The sequence below is a fragment of the Lepisma saccharinum genome, unplaced genomic scaffold (assembly GCF_977018435.1).
Source record: "Lepisma saccharinum unplaced genomic scaffold, izLepSacc3.1 HAP1_SCAFFOLD_388, whole genome shotgun sequence".
In the NCBI taxonomy this organism is placed as follows: Eukaryota; Metazoa; Arthropoda; class Insecta; order Zygentoma; family Lepismatidae; genus Lepisma; species Lepisma saccharinum.
In genome coordinates, this window is record NW_028143094.1 from 115,297 (window position 1) to 136,786 (window position 21,490).

General features: G+C 39.2%; 1 protein-coding gene and 1 long non-coding RNA gene across 2 annotated transcripts in view; both read left to right on the plus strand.

The window, feature by feature from the left end:
* Positions 1-21,490, plus strand: part of LOC145982751 (uncharacterized) — a 128,715-nt gene that overhangs the window by 43,622 nt on the left and 63,603 nt on the right. The window lies entirely within an intron of this gene.
* LOC145982750 (sodium-coupled monocarboxylate transporter 2-like) lies at positions 317-12,111 on the plus strand. Its single transcript, XM_083116120.1, has 3 exons — positions 317-552; positions 1,785-1,885; positions 11,809-12,111. Exons 1-3 carry the CDS (start codon positions 329-331, stop codon positions 12,024-12,026), a joined length of 543 nt encoding a protein of 180 aa, XP_082972246.1. The 5' UTR covers positions 317-328; the 3' UTR covers positions 12,027-12,111.

Sequence of the window (21,490 nt, forward strand, 5' to 3'; positions counted from 1 at the left end):
CGAGATATAAGTCTGTAAAGTTGTCACTTTAACCCCCTTCACCGACGTTATTCATGAACGTTTAGTTTCGACAATTGTTTTTTTTTACTAAATCCTAGGCAGAGTACCTGTCGTTGACAATAGACTCGCATTTATTAACAAATATGCTATTCAGATACCGCAGGACTATTTTGCCCCATGAGGTTGGGAACAACTTTTCTGCAAGTAAAATTGCTAAAGTCAATGAGGACTTTTTAAAAGAGGCTAGAATGTAGCCTATTGGTAATTCTCAGTTGCATGACATGAATGTTCTAGGTATGTTTAATTTCCTTAGGGAGCCATTTTCGGAATGCTCGTCGGACACGCCGTTGCCATGTGGATAGGATTTGGTTCTCTGATGCTGAAAAGAAAGCCGCCGTTTCTCCCTCTGAGCGTAGAAGGCTGCAACAGTACGTTCGAGATAGACAGATCCCTGGTCGACAGGTTCAGCAACATCACCATGCTAAAACACGCCAGTAATACTTTTTACAACGTATCTGTGCCTAGTACCATTACCCCTCCAGTGAGTGACATGTAAGTAGTAACTCGAGTTATAATTATTTTACTAAGATGTTATTTCAAGTCATAATATTCTCAGTGGAATAGTACACTTATGTACAATAGTGCTAGTCATCTCAAAAACTGCAGAAAAACGTCAAAGTTTGATCCAAGATTTCTCTATGCGCAGAGGGTGCGCTTTTCAGGACAGGATGCACGGCTTTACATGATGTAAAGCTGCAATCACCATGCTGTGATGTGAATCCATCCATTTGTCCCTCCCCCCCACAAACATTATTTGCGTTTCTCATTTATGAGCTACATGAGCTACATGATAAGGTAGTTGTGCAGGGATTAAGGAATCCAAATGTTGATTTTTGAGCAAAAAATGATGTATCATTGTGAAACTGATACGAGGAAAACTTAATCACACGTATTGAAAAAAATCAGATCAAAAATATGTAAGTATATGTATTAGTATTAGATTTTTAAACAACAAATCGTCAATATATCGATAAGTTGTAAAGAAATAAGAGTTTGAGCTTTGAAATATGAAGAAACATATATAAGAATACTATAAATAACAGCTTAAGAAATGATAGCACTAAATGTCCGCCCAAGTTATAATTTATCACTTTATTCTAAATTTACTTTCAAAATAAATGAATATAACTTCCATTTTAATTAGACTAAAATATACTGTAACGAAAACGCTCTGTGCAGTAATAATTATTTCTCTTAGCTGAAGTATTTTGCAGTCACTTAAACAGTTCCTTGCCTGCAACCTTGTTCTGTGTTCGACATCTACCATAGTTTTGTAACACCCGATATTCACCATAGATATCCAGTATATTTATTCAGTCCATTTGAAAATAGCCATTTGTAACATTTGCTTTCATGAATTAGCGACCATTTTTGAGGAGACATTGCGTAAATTTGCAAATTCGTCTGCAAAAGTTACTTCCACCTACTACTATTCCGCTAATTTTGACTTACAAAATCCAGATTCATAGGTTGCCAATTGTGTCAGTCTGATACTTTCAAATTTATTTTTATATAGTGCTGGCAGAATCCATTTGAAGATATTTTTCTATGCAAAAATAAAAACAATTACTTATAAATTTCTTGCGTTCTATTATTTTCATTATAAATTTCATTAATCATATAGAATGAAATGAAATATAAATAAAACTGCTTCTAAAGTGTCTGTCTGTTACCTCTGTATAGAATTGAAAAATATCTGAGTTATTCCTTTCTTCTCATTTCAGTCCCTGGCCTGAGAAGATCTATACGGTGTCCTATTTATATTACTGCATGATAGGCTGCTTGGTCACAATGTTCCTAGGAATCCTCATAAGTTATATAACAGGTAAGCTCTTTGCTTTGTATTGCCCTACTAATATATCACTTCTTTCTACTTCTTATATTTTATCTACAATTATTAGAGCCACGATCGTCAAATCAATAAGGCGTCTACCTGCCACTTGGCAGACCCACCTTGATTGGGCGATTCCAGGAAGGAAGTTTTCCACGAATGTCACTACATGGGATGTGTTTTGGGGTTATCTCGGCTTGTAATATTTGAGTACCTGGGGACAACCACGGGGGTAAAGACTGCGAAGCGTTATGCAGTTCACTGTACTATATAAATTATACCTATTATGTATTCTACATATAATTATTTATTACGGGCGTTGAAGATGATGGCGGACAGCACGATGCAAGGATAGCGAGAGCTCCGATATCTTTCCTTCCACTAGGCTGGTACATTTACTTCCGAAGTCCATTTTCCATATAATCAAGTACCAGCATTGTCAGTGTTCACGACAAGCCTCTTAGTGGTGACGTAAACATCATATGAATATACTTTTTACGGCATTTTTACCATGACAAAGCCGAAGCCCTCGTTGAACGTGGTGTCTAACCGTGTGGAAAGCGTGGAGGAGCGACTTCGGGAGTTTGAGAACCGCCTGCGGGACGTCGCCGGACAGCAGACACCCCTTGGTTGCGCCGACACCGGAGTCCAGCCGGCGTTGCAAGATCTGAGCGCGGCCTTCCTGGATTTCAAAAAGGAGGCCGCAGAAACGCTGAAATCCGTAAAGTTGGACATCGAGGCTCTCAAGAGATCTTCGAACGAGAACGCCCGGAAGATCGACGATCTGGAGATGTACTCCAGGAGAAACTGTCTCCTGTTGCACGGCATTCCGGAAACGACCGGCGAGAACACGGACGAGCTCGTTCTTCAAGTGATCCGGAAGAACCTGAATATGCAGGACATCGGCATCGATCACATTGAACGTTCCCACCGCATCGGTCCCCAGAGGAGAACAGTGGCGGACGCAGTGAAGTCCGGGAAGAGGCCCATCATCTTCCGCCTCTGCAGTTACCGTACGAGAGATTCTATATGGAAGAGAAAGAAAGCTCTGAAGGGATCAAGATTCCTTCTGACAGAATCCCTGACGGCCGTTCGACATCAGGTGCTGCAGAGGGCTAAGGACCAACACGGCCCCAGGAACGTCTGGACCCAGGATGGAAGGATCATTATACTTCGTAGCAACGGGCATAAGATCTCGGTCACGACGATGGAGGACTTACAAAAAATCGAGTGAACGTGGAGGGGAAAGGACACCCTGAGACATGGACATAAAAAAGCTCAGCGTCCATTTTAAAACTGTGTTGTACATACATTGTGCAAGTTTCTTTTCTACATATATTTGTTATTGTTTTTTGTGTTTCCGTGTTAGTGTATATGTTTATCTGCGTGTGTGTGTGCTTAAGTGTGTTGCAAAGGGTTTTCAGTGTTCTGCAAACATCATCTCTTCTGCCGCCTTGGTAAGTAGACTTATAATTCCTTACATAGCATGCCTTTCTGGATCATCCAATAAATTCAAATTCAACTCTCTGCGATGGCTGGAACCGGTAATTTGGTCACTGTAAATTTGGCAACGCCCCCATCCAGCCCATTTGCGGAACTCGGAGACTTGTCCCTCTCCCCAGGAAGTGTGACCGACCCCTCCCCACCCCCTTCACGGCAGACGATTGTAAACTTTTTTCCCAAACCCAGGTCAACTTTCGCCGCCGGCAACCTCAATGTAGCGCACATAAATGCCCAGAGCGCCCTCAAACATTTCCTCGAGATCCAAAATATATTTTCCACGCTCGAACATATGGATGCTCTTTTAATCTCCGAAACGTGGCTGCAAGAGTCCCTCTCGAGCGATCTGGTGCATGTGGCGGGATTTAAACTCTTTAGGAGAGACAGGATCGGAAAAAGGGGCGGGGGAGTAGCAATATATCTAAGGGAAGACATTAACGCAAAAGTAATAGGGGAATCTCACGGAGAATATAACTATTCTTCCGAATTCGTCATACTCGAAGTCACCGTAAGACAACAAAAGGTTCTTTTGTCCGTAGTGTACCGACCTCCTTGCACTTCCCTCGTCAACTTCGAAAATGAAATCGGGAATTTCTTGCCCAACTATGAACATTCGATAATTTTGGGGGACTTTAATATCGATCTCTGCTGCACAAAGAAAGAAGTCACGTCGTTCCGGGACACGGTGTCTGCTCTGAACCTTTCCATCTGTCCTCTCGACCCAACTCACCACACTCCAACCTCTGAATCGTGGATCGACTTAATTCTCGTTTCCAGCCCATCACGCGTAGTAAGTCACGGACAAACCCCTGTACCCGGAATCTCTTACCATGACATGATATTTTTATCTTACGAGCTGCGCGTTCCCAAATACAAAGCCAAATTTGTATGTTACAGAGACATTAAAAACATAAACGATGCGCAATTAGCTGCCGACGCCGCCCTTCTCCCATGGCACGTAATCAGCACGTTGCCCACTCTCGACCAACAGGTGAATCTCCTTAACACTTTCATTCTCCAGTTGTACGACAAGCACGCCCCGGTGAAAAAGAAACGCGTCTCTCGCCCCCCTTGTCCGTGGTTGACGGACGACCTGCGGCAGCTCATGGCAGCCAGGGATCGAGCCTACGGCAAACATCGGAGGGACGTAAAGCGCGGCCAGTCGGCAAGTGGCAGTTTCGAAAGTTTCAGAATATTACGAAATCGTTGTAACCAAGAGGTCAGGAAAGCAAAGCGTCGATTCGCGAACGATCTTCTGAATTATGAAAAAAAGTCGGATGTTATTTGGAAAAAACTGAAAACTTTAGGGGTTGGTAAACAAAAAAGGAACGATCAATTAAACTTCTCCATAGAAACGTTGAACGAATATTTCAGCGAAGTTCAAACACTGGACAATAATGTAAGGGAAGAAACAATACGAACGATTTCGACCACCGTTCACGGCACCGCACCAAAATTTTTCTTCTCGGCCATTCGGCCAGAACACGTTCAGTCAGCTCTCAATAAAATAAAATCCACTGCTGTGGGAATAGACGAAATCTCTGTTCTAATGATTAAAAAAATTCTCCCGTACGTTCTCGTTCCTATAACAGGCATTTTTAATTTCTCCCTGTCCTTCGGCATATTCCCGTCAATTTGGAAACTGGCTAAGGTTCGCCCTCTGCCGAAAACAAACAAAGTTCTCAGCCTCGGCGACCACCGGCCGATAAGTATTCTTCCGGCTCTGTCCAAAGCTCTCGAACACGTTGTCCGTAACCAAACGCGTAATTTCTTATCACGAAACAATCTAATGAATCCCCTCCAATCGGGATTCCGGCGCAACCATAGCACCTGCACAGCGCTCATCAACGTGACGGACGACATAAGACACGCCATGGACATTAAAGAAGTAACTATTCTTGTACTTCTGGACTTTAGTAAAGCTTTTCAGACTATTGACCACGGCATCCTGCTATCCAAGCTATCCTTCCTGTACAACTTCTCTGACCCAACCGTAGCTTGGTTCCGTTCGTATATTAATGAACGCCAACAATGCGTCTTCAACTCTGGTGAGAAATCGTCGTGGCGATCAATCAGCGCCGGTGTCCCCCAGGGAACCGTCCTCGGTCCACTCCTCTTCTCTCTGTACATTAACCATATTCCTGACGCACTCGAACACTGTAAATATCACATCTATGCAGATGATGTTCAGCTGTATTTGTCATTTCCTCCAAAGAATATTGAAAATTCAATTCGCGATATAAATTATGATCTGAACAAAATCAGTACTTGGTCAGCTAATCATGGGCTACAAATTAATCCTTCGAAAACCCAAACTATTATTATAGGTTCACAAAAAATGCTTTCCGCATTTGAAATTTCTTCCCTCCCGCCCATAATGGTCTTAGGGAAAGCTATTAAATTAAGTAAAACAGCCAAAAACCTGGGCGTAATGTTTAATCAGCATCTCTCATGGTCAGATCACGTAAATTTAACTAGTAAAAGAGCCTTCGCTGCATTACACGCTCTTGTTCGGCTTAAACATTTTCTACCCGTCAGCATTAAAATCAAACTGGTGCAAGCACTTGTTTTTCCACACTTCGATTACTGCGATTCTGTCTATTCCGAATTACCAGATGATCTCGCTCAACGTCTTCAACGAGTACAAAACACCTGCGTCCGCTTTATTTTCAATCTGAAATATAGGGACCATTTATCCGTTTTCTTTACAAAGCTAAATTGGCTCAAATTAATTGATCGGCGAAAGGTACACAATCTCACCCTTCTCTATAGAGCAATCAGTTCAAAGGAACCGGCTTATCTCTCGAGCAGATTCTCAATGCTTTCCGAATCACACAGCCTTGACACCAGATCGCGAGGGAGAACTCAACTACTCATCCCCCTTCATAACTCAAATTTTTATTCAAAATCTTTCACCGTTTCTACTTCTCGTCTTTGGAACTCACTGCCCCTCGAAATCCGAAACTCATCTTCAGCATATGTCTTTAAGACGCAATTAAAACATTTTTTACTGGGCACAAATAGTTAGCACATTATATTTTAGTGATTAATTGCATACAGTTAAGCGCAGAACAACACTGAAAATCCTTATTCACCTTAATATTTCAAATCCCTGACTACTGTCATGAATATCTGATTGTGTGTGTATGTGTATGTGTGTGTTTTGTTGTATGTTCGTGTGTATAGGTTAGGTTTTTATTCCCGTATGTATTTTTTTTCCTTATCATTTTTTTTTCTGTAATTTTATATTTCTCTTTTTATATTTTAAAATTTACCTTTCTATGTAATGGTTTAAATGTTGTTGTAAACATGGTTAAGTGGTAGAAAAGGCTACAAAGCCTTAACTTCGCCATGATAAACAAGACGCAATAAATAAATAAATAAATAAAAAGTAAATTAAATACAAGTGTGTGCTAGAGGAATAATTTGACATATATTTTGTGAGAATTCAAAAGTTTACCTGCAATAACGTAAACGTATTATCCATTAGTTTTGTAAAAAAAAGTTTATTTGCTTGTTCATTACTGCACCAATTTCTCTCTTTAAGACTACACCCACCATACCGGCTCGCTAATATTATTTCCCAGGGCATCTATGTTCGGAAAATACATCATTTCAGGAGTTTGAGAGACGTTACACGAGTTTCTATTTGTCAAGATTCTCAGGCGAGGGCGCTTCATATTTTTATGTTCATTTCTATATTTAATACATATGCAAATAATAGTCTAAGCTATAAATACCTAAGTTATCCTAACAGAAAGCGTCAGAGAATATCTAAGATCAACATTGAGACACGGCCAGCGCTGAAGGACAGAAATTTCCCTGCACAGGTATACTGTTTCCTAAAGTGGGGGTTTTTGCAGCATATTGTCTTGCTGTCTTCTTTTTTATCAGTGACATCCCCAAAGCCTTTGATTCCAGTGGCTCTTTATGTCTAAGTCTACTTACTCACTTTTGCTCGCACTGGGTTGTCACCAGCGGTGCCCCCCTCCCAAGGCCCATGACGCATTCCCCCAAAAAGGTAGAACATTTGCCTTCCCCCGTTTATGCCGAATTAATTACTCAAATTATTCTTGTCGGACAAAATTTGCGGAAAAATATAATACCAGAGGTGCGACCACAAATATTTGTCTGGGGGGGGGGGGGTAAGTACCAGGATAAACGTTACAATAATAATAATAATAATAATAACAACATTAATAATGGCTTTATTATTATTACTATTACTAGTAGTATCAAAGATGTTATCCTCATAAATTATGCAAAAAGGAGGCAGAAGTCTGTGCTTAAACATTTGTTTGGAACAAACGATTTGAAAAAAAATTTCAACACCGTCAATTTCACATTAGCTAATAATGGAAATCAAGCACACAAACTGTGTTTTTGAATGGCAGAAAATAAATGATACATGTGTAAATTTCATGTACAACATATGTTTTACACATATGCAACATGGAGCGACATAAAATATCATAACATATCAACAACATAACATAAACAACATGCTAACACTAAATTGTGTACGTATTCAAAGCTTATGCAATACAAATGTATATAACACATATTATTTAAATACATTACATTACAGGAAACAAGGAGACTGCGAGCGAACCGTCCAATTTAGGTCTAATTGTTCCAATTGAAACAATGTTGATTTAATAGGGCGCAAATAATTTTACTGAACACCATGGCATTCTCTCTTTTACAACTTTTTTTTACACCATTCGGCGCCCATGGCCGACTCCCGCTGCTCCTAGCTACAGCTCTGAACTTGACGAAAACGAGAAAAGCAGATAATGCGAGCAATGCAAGCAAGAAAATTTTACAAAATGAATTTTTATTTGCATAAAATTTGAAATCGAAGGGGTAATTGCTCCTCTGTGCCCCCTGCAGGTGCCCTTGGCTGTCAATGTTTGTCCCCCCTTGCCCCTCTAGAATTGACTTCCGTCGAAGGTTGGGGGGGGGGAGCAATAACCCCCTGCTCCCCTGTGGTTGCGTCACTGTATAATACAGACATATATAAGCAATATATGTTTACTTGAGATACTTTAGGCTCACTGCAATTATTAGTGTACTGAACCTTATTCAGCACAGTTTGTCTGCTCCACTAACTTTGTATTAATGCGAATAGAACGTTCCCTCCTCCCCAACCAAACCGATTCTGACGGCATAAGAGGTGGTGTTTCATTTCAACCCTACCGCCAAGATTACCCTCAAGTAGGTAGAAAAGTTATACATAATAACTAAAACTAAAAATCAATAACAAGTCAATCAAACGATATGACCCCCCCCCAAAATTTTTGTGTGAGGATATATAGAATTGGTATGAAATTTTATCCCGCTCAAAAATTCCCGCGGTAGCACAGTCGTTAGGGCGTCTGGCTACCATGCGAGAGACCCGGGTTCGATCCCCGGCGGGGGAGAACCAGGATTTTCTCCACCCATTCAAGCAGCTCCGGCGCCCACCCAGCGTCGGATAAAGTGGGTACCTGGAGGAAACTCTGGGTGACCGGGGGCGAGGTTCTGATCACATCACCCCCACCTTCAGCCGTGATCAAGAAAGTGTGGGGTCCTAACTCCACACCCCCTATACGCCTTCATGGCGAGGTGCAAAGCACCGGGTAGCACTTTACCTTTATCTTTTTACCCCCTGTGGGCACCCCTGGTTGTCACAGTATCCCATACTTAGTTTTTGGGCAATTCTCTTTGTTTCCAGAGATCCTTGAGTACACTTGCTGGTTATCCCTTGTTTTATAGTTGTTTTATTATTGTTTAGCCACTAATCTCTCTCGAAACCTTGGTTTTTAGCCTTGGACTTATCTGTTTTCTCATCCCTCTGATTCGCAAAGAGACAGTGACGGTATCCTCTGACTTCACTGGGGTAAAAAGGGTTCTCAGTTGGTATCAGGGCTGTCGTCTGCCAATAGCCAAGAGTTCAGAAAATTCAATAAAGCCATATATTATAATAATGACTTATTGTAAGGGTTGTTGATGAAATCTATACGTTACAGTGCACAATAGCGAAGAAGCATTGCCGCATTCTATGAAAGGGATTATGAGGCACGTAATGCTCACCATCAATCTTGGGAATCATGAAAAATGCAACTCGTTTTGTCGTCGTGTGAGAACCAGATGGACATAAGTTCAATTCATCAAATTTACAGAAGAGGAAAAAATGTATTTTTAGGAATAAAAAGCAGACTTAATTCAGAAAATGCGTGTTACTATTCTCTTCATAAAATTTTATTTTCTGTATGAGGAACTAATTAAGAAACTAAAAGTTAAAATAATTATATGGATGTGAAACTTGGTCGCTCATAGTAAAAGAGGAACATAAATTAAGAGTATTTGAAAATAAAATCCTTAGGAAAATATTTGGACCTAAAAGGGTTGAGGAGACACGTGAATGGAGAAGGTTACATAATTTAGAACTGCATAATTTGGCCATGTGGCACGAATGGAAGAGGAAAGAAGAGTTTACAGGATTCTTGTTGGGAAACCTGATGGCAATAGGCTTGTAGGAAGGCCAAGACGAATATGGAGGAATAACGTTGAGATAGACCTGAAGGAAATCGGTAATGATGGAAAAGATTGGATTGATCTTGACCAGGATAGGGACACATGGAAGGCTTGTGTTGCTGCAGCCATAAACATTGGGGTTTATGAAGGCTAGAGAGTTAGTTCTTGTTAGGAATATGTCTGACTTTTAAAACAGGTCAGTAAATTGGAGATACACCTTACTGCTAAGGGGGCCTCCCCGATGGCGCAGTGGTAGCGTCGTCGCCTTGTAAACAAGGGGTCCCGGGCTCGATACCCTGTGGAGGCACAAGTGGCACGGATCCCACTCTAAACTGAAGGTCCAGTCCCGATTAGCCTTCCTGTGCATAAAGTGAACTTAAAACACCAACTCAACAACATTACTGCTAAGGGATAGAAGTGGAGATAAGTCGACCTTACTTCAAATAGAGCTCTTCAAATGAGTTTATTTATACAAAACTGAAAACAACATATTTGGAGTTACGTTCCTCTGGCTCTCACAAGACGATTTGGTGATCTTTCTGGAGTAATGCATGCGTAATAATGGGTAAATCTAATTTTCAATGCATGCAATGTGCCATCTGCATAACATTTGAAGATGACAAGACAGTATGGATGTGAATGGCTTCTCTTTGTCATTCTCTCAGGATCTATTGTCTTGTAATTAGAGGCACGACCACGAACTTTGTGTGTGGGGAGTTGGGAAGGGGGGCAAGTACCAAGATAAACGTACCAACATTATAATTATTAATTATTATTATTAGTAGTAGTAGTGTAGTAATAGTATCAAATATGTTATTATCCTCGTAAATTATGCAAGAAGGTGTTGCAAGAGCATTTGTGTTCGAACGAACGATTTGAATTATTTTTTCAACACGTGCAATTTCACATTAATAATGGAAAACAAGCACACAAACTATTTTTGAAAGACAGAAAATGCTTGATAAATGCATTCCAAATATAATTCTTTTTTACATTAACACATATAACTTTCATACACGATATATGTTTCACATATATGCAACATGGAGCGACGTGGACACTAAATTGTGTCCGTATTCAAAGTTTATTTAATAAATATTAGATACAACATATTCTGTATTTAAGTACATAGCACAACTAATTCTTCCATCTCATAATAAACCAACAGCAAAAATTACATAAATTGTCTCTCAAATGTGCACGTTCCCATTCCTCAAAATAATTTTGTTCATGCATTTAAAAAAAAATGAATTAAGACATGTCTTATTTCTCTGTCTGGTAATTTACAATGCATTACAGCGAACAATGATATATTGAAAATTTTTGGATACAATTTTTTGCAGGCTGTAATCAATATTGATTTAATAGGGCGCAAATGCATTCTCTCTTTTACAACTTCTGTGCCTGCCCGAAGGTGTAGTGGTAACATTGTCGCCATGGAGGCACATGGCACAGTGGTTCGGATCCCACTTTAAACTTTAGGTCCAGTCTCGATTAGCTTTTCTGTGCATAAAGTAGACTTAAAATATACAAATCAATCAATCAATTTTAAAACTTTTTTCATTTAAATCGTTCGGCGCCCAGGGCCTACTCCCGCCGCCCCTAGCTACGGTTCGGTTCTGAACTTGATGAGACTAAGAAAAGCAGGTATTGCGAGCGAAGGGAGAAAGAAAATTGTACGAAAGTATTTTTATTTGCCTAAAATTTGAAGTTCTGGGCGGTAATTGCCCCTGCAGGTATACTTGACCGTCAATGTTCCCCCCCTTGCCCTCCTAGAACTCAATTCCATCCAAGGTTGGTGCGGGAGTGGAGGGACAATGCCCCTTGCCCCTCTTGTGCGCCATTGTTTGTAATACAAAACATTATTGGTGAAATCTAAAACTCTTTTATCCTTCCAGGCCCAACATCTGCAGCGGACATAGACCCAGAGTTGCTTCATCCTCTTGTACAAAAGTTCCAGGGTCGGAAGAAGAACCCCAGGAAGAAGAGTAGCGTGGCAATGGTGGAGTTCCCAGAATCCAACGTTGCAAAGTTCAACTACAAAGATGGCGAAGCCAAGAAGAAGGAGCTCGAAAGTACAACAGCCAATGGCACTTCCCTTACTCAACGCTTATAACAAAATAGAGATTAAATTCAAAATTTGTATGCAAGAGCAGTATTATGTATTATACAAATCGGACTATAGTAATATATAAACAATTTTACATGTAAACTGGTTATTTTTTTTATAGGTATATACAAGGTCTGCAACGGGCCGGTTGGTCCGCTCCGAATACGCAGATCTAAACTGCGTACCAGCTAACTGTAGACCAGGCGAACGAGAACAAGTCTCTGCGCAAGTAGTGACGCGAGACGGCTCCACCAATGAACAGTGAGAGAAACCTGATTGTTTAATGGGCGACGGGAGTTACCCGATTTCCTCCTTCGCTATGCAGCGTTGCAAACTTTTGAAAAGGATAATACCGAACGCACATGGCAAATGAACCGTATTTTCATCTCCAGGCCCATACGATTGGTTTAAGAATTTCTTAGGGAAATATTAGGAATAAAACTGCAAGAGCAAGCCGTGCATTCAGCGTACGGACTAAGGTCAGGACCGTACGGTTGGCAACACTGCGCTTTCACCACTCGATTCTCCTCCTCCTCCTCCTCTGCCGATATGCGCGGCTCTGCTCTACAGTTAGCTGGGACAGGGTATAGCTGCAGACGGAGTACTGAGTCACGTCCGTGCAGGCGCGGGTATTTCGTGGTTCATCCCGAAACTTTCAGCCTGCCCGAGAAGGCCCAGGCAACGGAGCAGATGGTTCAGCAGAGCGCGAGTTTTTTCGTGAGTGATTTATTTGGGAGGGTTTGAGTTTGTGCACCTGTATCTTTTGATCATGTCAAAGCTCCGGTTCTTTGGTTTGTAAGTATATTTTCAACACAATTAAACCTACCAAATATGGACTTCTCCGATTGTGTACTAGCATACGTCGTTGCCTTGCAATCGAGACATTTTGGCATATTACACAGTGAATCGAACTCCACTTTCAACTGTATTTAGTCAAGTCGTCATAAGTTTACATATGAAGTTGTTTTTCCAAGAAAATATTATTTCATGTCATTTTTATATTATAATTGCTACTGTGACGATGAGTGGTGGTTAAATGAATCTGTGAATGAGCACAATATAAGACACCGTGACAAAATGTTTCTGAGACCAAAGTAGCCGAATTTTAATAATTCGAAGATTCTGAATACGAATATGACAATGAAAATTGACAATTACCTCAAATTTTTTTCAATTTTTGTGAACGACTAACTGAACTAACTAACTAACTAACTAACTAACTAACTCTCTAGCCTTCTTAAACCTGAAGGTTCATGGCTGCAGCAACACAGCCCTTCCATCTGTCCCTATCTTGAGCAAGATCTATATACTCTTTTCCATCCCTACCGATTTCCCTTAGGTCCATCTCAACGTTGTCCCTCCATCTTCGTCTTGGCCTTCCTACAGGTCTCTTACCATCAGGTTTCCCAACAAGAATCCTGTAGGCTCCTCTATCCTCTCCCGTTCGTGCCACATGGCCTGCCCACCTAAGTCTTCTTGATTTAATTATTCTAATAATATCTGGACATGAATACAAATTATGTAGTTCTAAATTATGTAACCTTCTCCACTCACCTGTCTCCTCATCCCTTTTAGGTCCAAAGATTTTCCTAAGGATCTTATTTTCAAATACTCTGAACTTATGTTCCTCTTTCAATGTAAGGGACCAAGTTTCACACCCATATAATACTACAGACAAAATTACTGTTTTGTATATTTTAACTTTTAGTTTATTAGATATTAAACGAGAAGACAAAAGTTTACGAAGAGAGAAGTAACATGCATTTCCTGAATTAAGCCTGCTTTTTATTTCCTATTTAATATAATTTTCATTTGTTAATATTACTCCTAAGTATTTGAATTTGGAAACTGTTTCAAACGAGTTGTTATCAATAATTAGATTTTGATTATTACCTAACACTTGGTTTCGGCCTGTAAGCATATATTTAGTTTTCTCTTTGTTAACTTCCAAACCTATCTCTTTAGCAGTTTTGAAAAATATTTTAGCATTATTCTTAATTGTATTCACATCATCCCCCAGTAAGTCTACATCATCTGCATATGCTAACAACTGAGTCACACCATTTAATTTTAGTCCATTGTTAGTTTCTTTTACCTTCCTAACAGCATATTCTAAGGCAAAATTAAAGAGCAATGGAGATAATGCATCTCCTTGTTTTAACCCATCATGAATTGTAAATTTGTTAGACACATTAATTTTGTGAATGACATCATTATAAATTGGTTGAAAATCCTTATTTTAATTGTCAGTACAATATGATGCAATGTCGTAAAAAAATGCAAGACGTTCCACTTATTCACTGATTCACAAGGCATGAGGTACCATGGACGTCCGGAAGGAGTGGAAATGAGGTCAAGCTCCAATGGAAAATTAAAATCAACCAAAAATTATATATTTCACGCATATGATGTAATTTCAGTCAGAGTAATTTATGTTAATTATTGCAAGAGTGTTGCAAGAACATGATAACCTCGAACTGAAGAAGTTTTTTTTAGGGGACAACACTATTATGAAGGAAAATATGCCTCGTTTGCCCTTCTGAAAAAAAATACATTTCTTCCCCTCTCCCTCTCTCTCGTGAAACTCCTGCTGACGTTCATGTGAAGCAAGGTCATTTCAGGTTACATGACCCACGTGCTGTAAATCAGCGAGTATCTGATTGATTGGTTGATTTGGTGTTTTAAGTCCACTTTATGCACAGTAAGGTTAATCGGAACTGGTCCTAGGGGTGCCCACAGAGGGGATTCATGACGCGCCTGCGTCATGGAAATTTTTTGAGGGGAGAAGATTTTACACCAATTCTATATATATTCACACAAAAATGGGGGTTGTTTCTTTGATTTTTAGTTATGGTTATTATGTACAGTTTTTCTACATACCTGTGGGTGATCGCGGCGATGGGGTAGAAATGAAACATCACCTCCTATGCCTTTAGAATCGGTTTGGAAAGGAGGGCGTGCTGTTCGCATTAATAGAAGGTTAGTCAAGCAGACAAACTCTTAAGAATAACGTTCAGTACACTAACAATGGCAATGAGCGTTTCATGTTAACATCAAAGCCTAAAAAACATCCTAAAGTAAACATATATTGCTTAAATGCCTGTATTATATTGTTCCGCAAATTTTGTCTGACCAAAATAATTTGAGGAAATAATTCGCCATAGGCCTTGGGAGGGATGCACCCCTGACTGGGCCTACAGTTTAAAGTGGGATCTGAACCACTATGTGCCTCCATCGTGTATCGAACCCGGGCCCCCTTGATTACAAGGTGAACGCTATCACTGCGCCATCGGGGAGGCCCCAGCGAGTTTCTGGGAGAATGCCTTATTTGTTATTCGTTCTTCTCAGGTACACCCAGAATGCAATCGTGTGTGAAATTTTAGTAGAAACGGATTTAGATCTTGAAATAATGGAAGTAAGAGGCAAGTTCCATCACTTTTCTACCTCAGGAGTAAAATATTAACCTTTTTGCAGTTGTATTTCTAAAACAATGATTAATTATTTTGTTTTTGCTAAATGTTGCAAGAGACATGTAAAGAAATGGTTTCCTACGATTTCACGGCCAGGTGAATATGATACATGGAAACAAGACTATGAGTCAAAAGTTTTTAATTTCACTAGAAAATGTAAAAGAGTTTTGCTGGGTACAATTGGTTATCATGGAAACATTTTATGCCCAGGGGAAACCATAGTTGTGTGTGTCCGCCACATTATTAGCCGCCATATTGTTAGCTGCCATATTGAATTCAACTCAGATATTTTAAATGGATAGGGGGTGGTGATATGATATATCAAATCAGACTAGAATATCACGAGAAATGCTGTGGATAAGGGTTATGAATAAATGTTTGTACTCAATTCCTCCATCATCTCTAGGTGTCAGAAAAAAATCATTAAATACCTCTAAGGCGCCAGTAACGCATCAAGATCATATTGACTTCTATGGAGAGAATCTCGCAAACCATTACACATGATTTTCATCAGATATATTTCCGAATGGTTGAATATGGCGAATGGTTATCTCGAACAATTACAGTGCAAAGCTTCCATTGCGGTGGCCATGGAGATCATGGGGGAAGAGAATGCCGACCAAGAAAGTTCAATTTTTCAGCACCAGGTGGAAATGTGGCGCTCAAATCTGGTGCACAGTGCACAACATCCTGCTGCTTAGTCGCTTCCCAATGGTGTTCATAGTTTCTCTACCAATCAGATGCTTCGCCGGCCCCTGTCGCGGAGTGGTTAGCACATCGCACTACGACGCCAGGAGTTCCGGTTTCGGATCCTGGCCTGGGCATGAATGTTTGTGATTGTCCATTCATAAATTTAATCATATTATCTCTTATACCCATCTTTCCAATTAGCCAAAAGTAGCACAAAAACGAAGTAAAATGAAGCAATTCAATCAATCAATCAATGCGATGCTTCGAACGGGCTCCAGATGCATCTGAGTAGGGAATTTTAATTCTCGCCACCTGGTATTATCACTATATTATAACCGAGGAACGTGCTCTATACTTCCATATCATCCCATATGCCTTCACGGCATGTATGCACATGCACACGTGTGTCTTTACCTTTGTCTTTACGTGCTACATTAAGTATGGAAATGTAAAAAACTCAAATCACGTTCCCTGATTTGCGCGAGAAAGTGCATACGAGTACATTCTCATTTAGTTCAATGTGAATTAGCATTGCTACAATTTTCTTGCAGTCACGTTTTGATTAATTTGGTGTTTTAAGTTCACTTTATGCACGGTAATGCTGATCGGGACTGGCCTACAGTTTAAAGTTGGATCCGAACCACTATGTGCCTCAACCGGGTATCGAACCCGCGAGCCCTTGATTACAAGACGACGACGCTACCACTGCGCCATCGAGGAGCACCAGTCTCATTTTTGAATAAGATTATTAATTTATTTATTTATTTATTGATAGAGCCCAACAGGCCGAGCCCATTATAGTGCTAATTACATAATTACATAATATTACTACTATAGATTCACTTCAGTGTTCCAGGAGGAGTATTTTTATGACTGTATGAACTCATTACAACAATATCAATAGTGTTATTTACACTTGAAATTGTGTTGAAAGAGTTGCACGCTCTCCATACCGGAGAGGTAGAAAGAATTGATGTTTTCGCTCTCTGGAAATTAAAGATTTTGTGCTTGGGCCGTGTTTTGGAATTGGGAACATTAAACGATACGGCTGACAATAAGTTGGAATCGTCTATTATACCGTTTATTACTTTATACAGAAAGAATAGGTCATTTATTTGTCGCCGGAGTGATAGTTTGCTGAAGTTGTTCTCTGAAAGTAGATTATCATATGAATGGAAGGTTGGATATTCTCCAAAGGTTTTGAATTTGATGTATCTAAGGAACTTTGACTGAATACGTTCTAGTCTATGAACTAAGTCTATTTGAGTGGGATTCCAGATTACTGACGCATATTCTAGTTTTGACCGTACGAGAGAATATTAAAGTACTTTCACTGGTTCTATTTTCGTGAAGTCGTGGCTTGACCGGATTATAAAACTTAAGTTCCTGAAAGCGTCGTTAGTAACAATTTCAATATGCTTAGGCATATTGGTGTCAAATGCACCGTATACAAACACACCCTCTTTTACGTAAAATTGCCTTATACCCACATTGTCCTCTTTATTACAAACATTATCGTTGTCATTTTGAATCTGAAATAATGGACCAAGCCGACCCCCGTAGCCGAGTGGTTAGCACAACGCGCTACGACGTCAAGGGTTACGGGTTCGAATTCGGCCTGGGTATGGATGCTCTTTGTGAATTTCCCTTCATCGATTTCATTATATCATCACTCATCTTCATCCTTGCGTTTAGCTAAAAGTGGCAAAAGTGCTAATTAAAATAAACCAAATCAACCAATGAAATCCTATCATTCGGAATATGTGAATGCAAGGCTCCAAATAGTAACAAAGGTCACATCGCGCTAACACGGTAAAGGTAGTTCGGCATTGTTTCTTCACTACTAATTAACATTTAAATTTCAATTTACATATTGTTTTGGGTTCAACTTCTATCACCCACAAGACGAGTTTTAAAATATCGTGTTAAAATAACTATTTCTGCAATTAAACAAGTTCGACTACGGAAGACATGCCTAACTGAAATGAATGAATCCAAGAAAGGGGATGCACGAATAGTAATCTACGCTGTGGGTCAGACCCGTACCCAGGATTTTTTTATGGGGGAGACTTATTTCGTTTCGGACGTATTGATGCTACATAATATTTCGTTGATATACAACCACATGAAAGCAAAAGAGAAAAAAACCTCTAGTACAGCCAACTGCATAGATAATAGTAGGCAAATTGTCCATCACTATTTTAATTCTTTTCTGTTCTGCATCCTGTTTTGTTTTAAGAAATGGAATTCTGTTGATGCAAAGCAAATGTTGTCCTCTGCTTATTCACGTTTCTGTTTGAATTCATGATCATCATATTCTGGGAAGCAGACTTGGGGAAAATGGGGATGGACAATTCGCATACCATTTCTTTTGCCGTTGGGTGTACTACACGGATGCACCATATGTCAATATATCAAATAACCTACCCTAACCAACATGTGTGTGTTCGTTGATAAAGGATAGTTCACACCTATTTCGCAAAATCGAAGTTCCTGACTGTTCCAGGTTTTTCCAAAACAACTTTACAAACTACTCTACAATTATTTCACTTCGTAACAAATAAGTGTTAAAGTCTACTTCAACTTTGCAACTTAATGAAATGAAACAAGTTTGTTGAACATTGTAAATAAATTAAGAATAGCTAAAATAAAGGAACGTTTTACAGTCAATATTGTGGTAGCGTTGTCGCCTTGTAATCAAGGGATCCCAGGTTTTGCGATACCCGGTGAAGGCGCAAGTTGTTCGGATCCCACTTAAAACTGTAGGGCCAGTCCCGATTAGTCTTACTGTTTATAAAGTGGACTTAAAACAACAAATCAATACATTCAACATTACCTCCGAAAAATACTTGTTGGCAATAAAAAGCGAAAATTATTTTTGATTAGCAATCCTTCAAACCAAAGCAATAAATCATTTAATTCACCTGATTTTTCAAGATTTTGAACGCCTTTAAAATGCTTTCTACGTATTTAATGACCTTCTACTTCTAGACTGGTTATCCTGATTTTTACAGATACTACAGGATTTTCAGGAGAGCGTGAACCGTGTATATAAATTATCTTAATTGAGTAGGCAAGATAAGTGACTTCACTCTGGCATTGTCTCTGCCGGGATAATATTGTTTCCATGCAAGTGACAACTGAAAAGCTATTGAATGGGGTTGCATAAATATGGGATAGAAAATGTCATTTTTCAATGGCTCGTAGAGTCGAAACGAATCCTCAACTAGGAAAACCTTACCATGGAAATTTATTCGCTTAGTTGTCCTCTACACACTCTCGAAGTTGTCGATGTTGCAGTCAAACCTCTGTGTATTTATGTTCAAGACAATTACAAGTAGAAAAGAAGAAAAGTTCCAGTAAACTAAATTCCGATTGACAGAATCTCCTAACTACTTAATTTCTGCGTGTATTGGAAAAATTACCATGTCTTCTCAAAGTATTTCAGGCGATTTTTTAATCTTTGACGAAGAATCGACACCAGTTGTAGAAAAACCCTGATGTTTGAGAAATAACACGACCTTTTATATCCTTGACCTTTTATATCCTTGTACTCGGTGTGGCGAAGAGACCCCACAGACCTTGTGGTGATGGTGGAGAACTAAATTTACACCCTCTGTATGGTTGTTTCTTACTGCAGTCATTGATAAACCATGTATCCTTAATGTAAAGAGTATACAAAATTCCTGTATATGAGAATTAATGTGAAACATTAATGACACAATAATAAAATAAACCATTCAATAATCTAGGTATTCCTATTTGTTTGTCGAGTGTCAAACAACTGTTCGTTACTCATAAAAATATCGAAAAGAATTTTAGCAAAGTATACAGCAATGTGAGTTATAAGGTCGTATTTAGGGGGATGTAAGGGTAACTTTAGAGCCAAAATTAATGTGGGTGAAAACCTTTAGGGGTGTGTGGAGTAAATCTGGGGAGGTTAGGGCGTGTGTGGAAAAATTACTGGACAGCAGTCTACAGAATGACCTACATAAGGAGTACATGTTCAAGACTTGAGCCTTCATTTGTAGTAAGTGGTGTCCGAGGTTGACTCCGAGACGAAAAAATTCCGACATTTATTAAGAGGAATGGCCCGACTAAATCATAACGTCTGGTAGCCTCGCATCGATGGTTAACTTATAAATAGGGCTACGAAGTTGATGAAAATTCATCTTTTTTTCTGAGCTATGAAAACAATGCTAAACCTGATATCAGTCCGTTTCCCTTCAGTTAGAACCAGAAAACACTGTTTTTATTTCGCATTTTTGTGCATTTTTGGCCCTTTTGGCTTTTAGGTCATTTTTCAATATTTTTTGTCGTTTCCTTTGCATTTTTCTTCATTTTTTGGATTTATTTTTCTCCTCCCCTGTTGTTTCGTGTATTTTAAATGCACTTGCTAGCATAACTTGCATATTTAAATTATCTGACATGGTAATTTTAGCAGGTCGATGGATAAAATACAATATTATTTTTAACCGTAATGTTTAGCAATGGATTAAATAATATTTGTGTTAAATTTATTATTGCTGCAGCAAACTTGAAATACTTTGTATGGAGCCTACTTTGAAATTTCCTTGCTGGCCACTACTATTGCTTCAATCTGTGGTCTTAAGGTAAAATTAGTCACAACATAAAGAAACATTATAATCTGATGCACATGATACACAACTGTATTTTCAGGTGCTCACCGACTACTTTATCTCTGTCAGGTGGTGAATGACTTATACAGAACAGCCTTGCGTTGTAATTTATGTAACCTTGAAGTAAGAATAAAGAAAACTACATTAGCAATTAATTACACTTCTCCCTTTGCTTTAAGAGTTTAAAAAAAAAAACATCGGGTTTTATCGAATTATTCAAGTACTCTCTTGTAATTTGTGAAAATATCAAGCTTTCATTTTAAGAGCGAAAATGTATAGATAATTTTTTCACCATTTTATGTCACTTTTCAATAATTTTGAGATCAATATTTAGGTTCTTTTCGAGATTTTTTGGGTCATCAATTTCCGAGTCCTAGTTATAAAACTTGTATAATCACTGGCGTACGCAGGATTCTTTTTCAGGGGGGCGAATTTGTAAACTTTGATGGTGCATAGGTGCGTTCGGTGGCACAGGAACATTTTTCATCTGGGAGGTACAAAATTCGTCTTCATATACATACATACATACATACATACATGTACACACACACACACACACACACACACACACACGCGTATATATATATATATATATATCGTATATTTAATTATGTGGCATTTTAAAAGGTCACACACGGATATACTGTTTTTTTATCCAGTTTATATAAAT

Coding starts and splice junctions, on each gene's coding strand:
- LOC145982750 (XM_083116120.1), top strand. CDS start 329: ATGCTCGTCGGACACGCCGTTGCCATGTGGATAGGATTTGGTTCTCTG. Junction 553..1,784: donor ACCCCTCCAGTGAGTGACAT/GTAAGTAGTAAC, acceptor TTCTCATTTCAG/TCCCTGGCCTGAGAAGATCT. Junction 1,886..11,808: donor CCTCATAAGTTATATAACAG/GTAAGCTCTTTG, acceptor TTATCCTTCCAG/GCCCAACATCTGCAGCGGAC.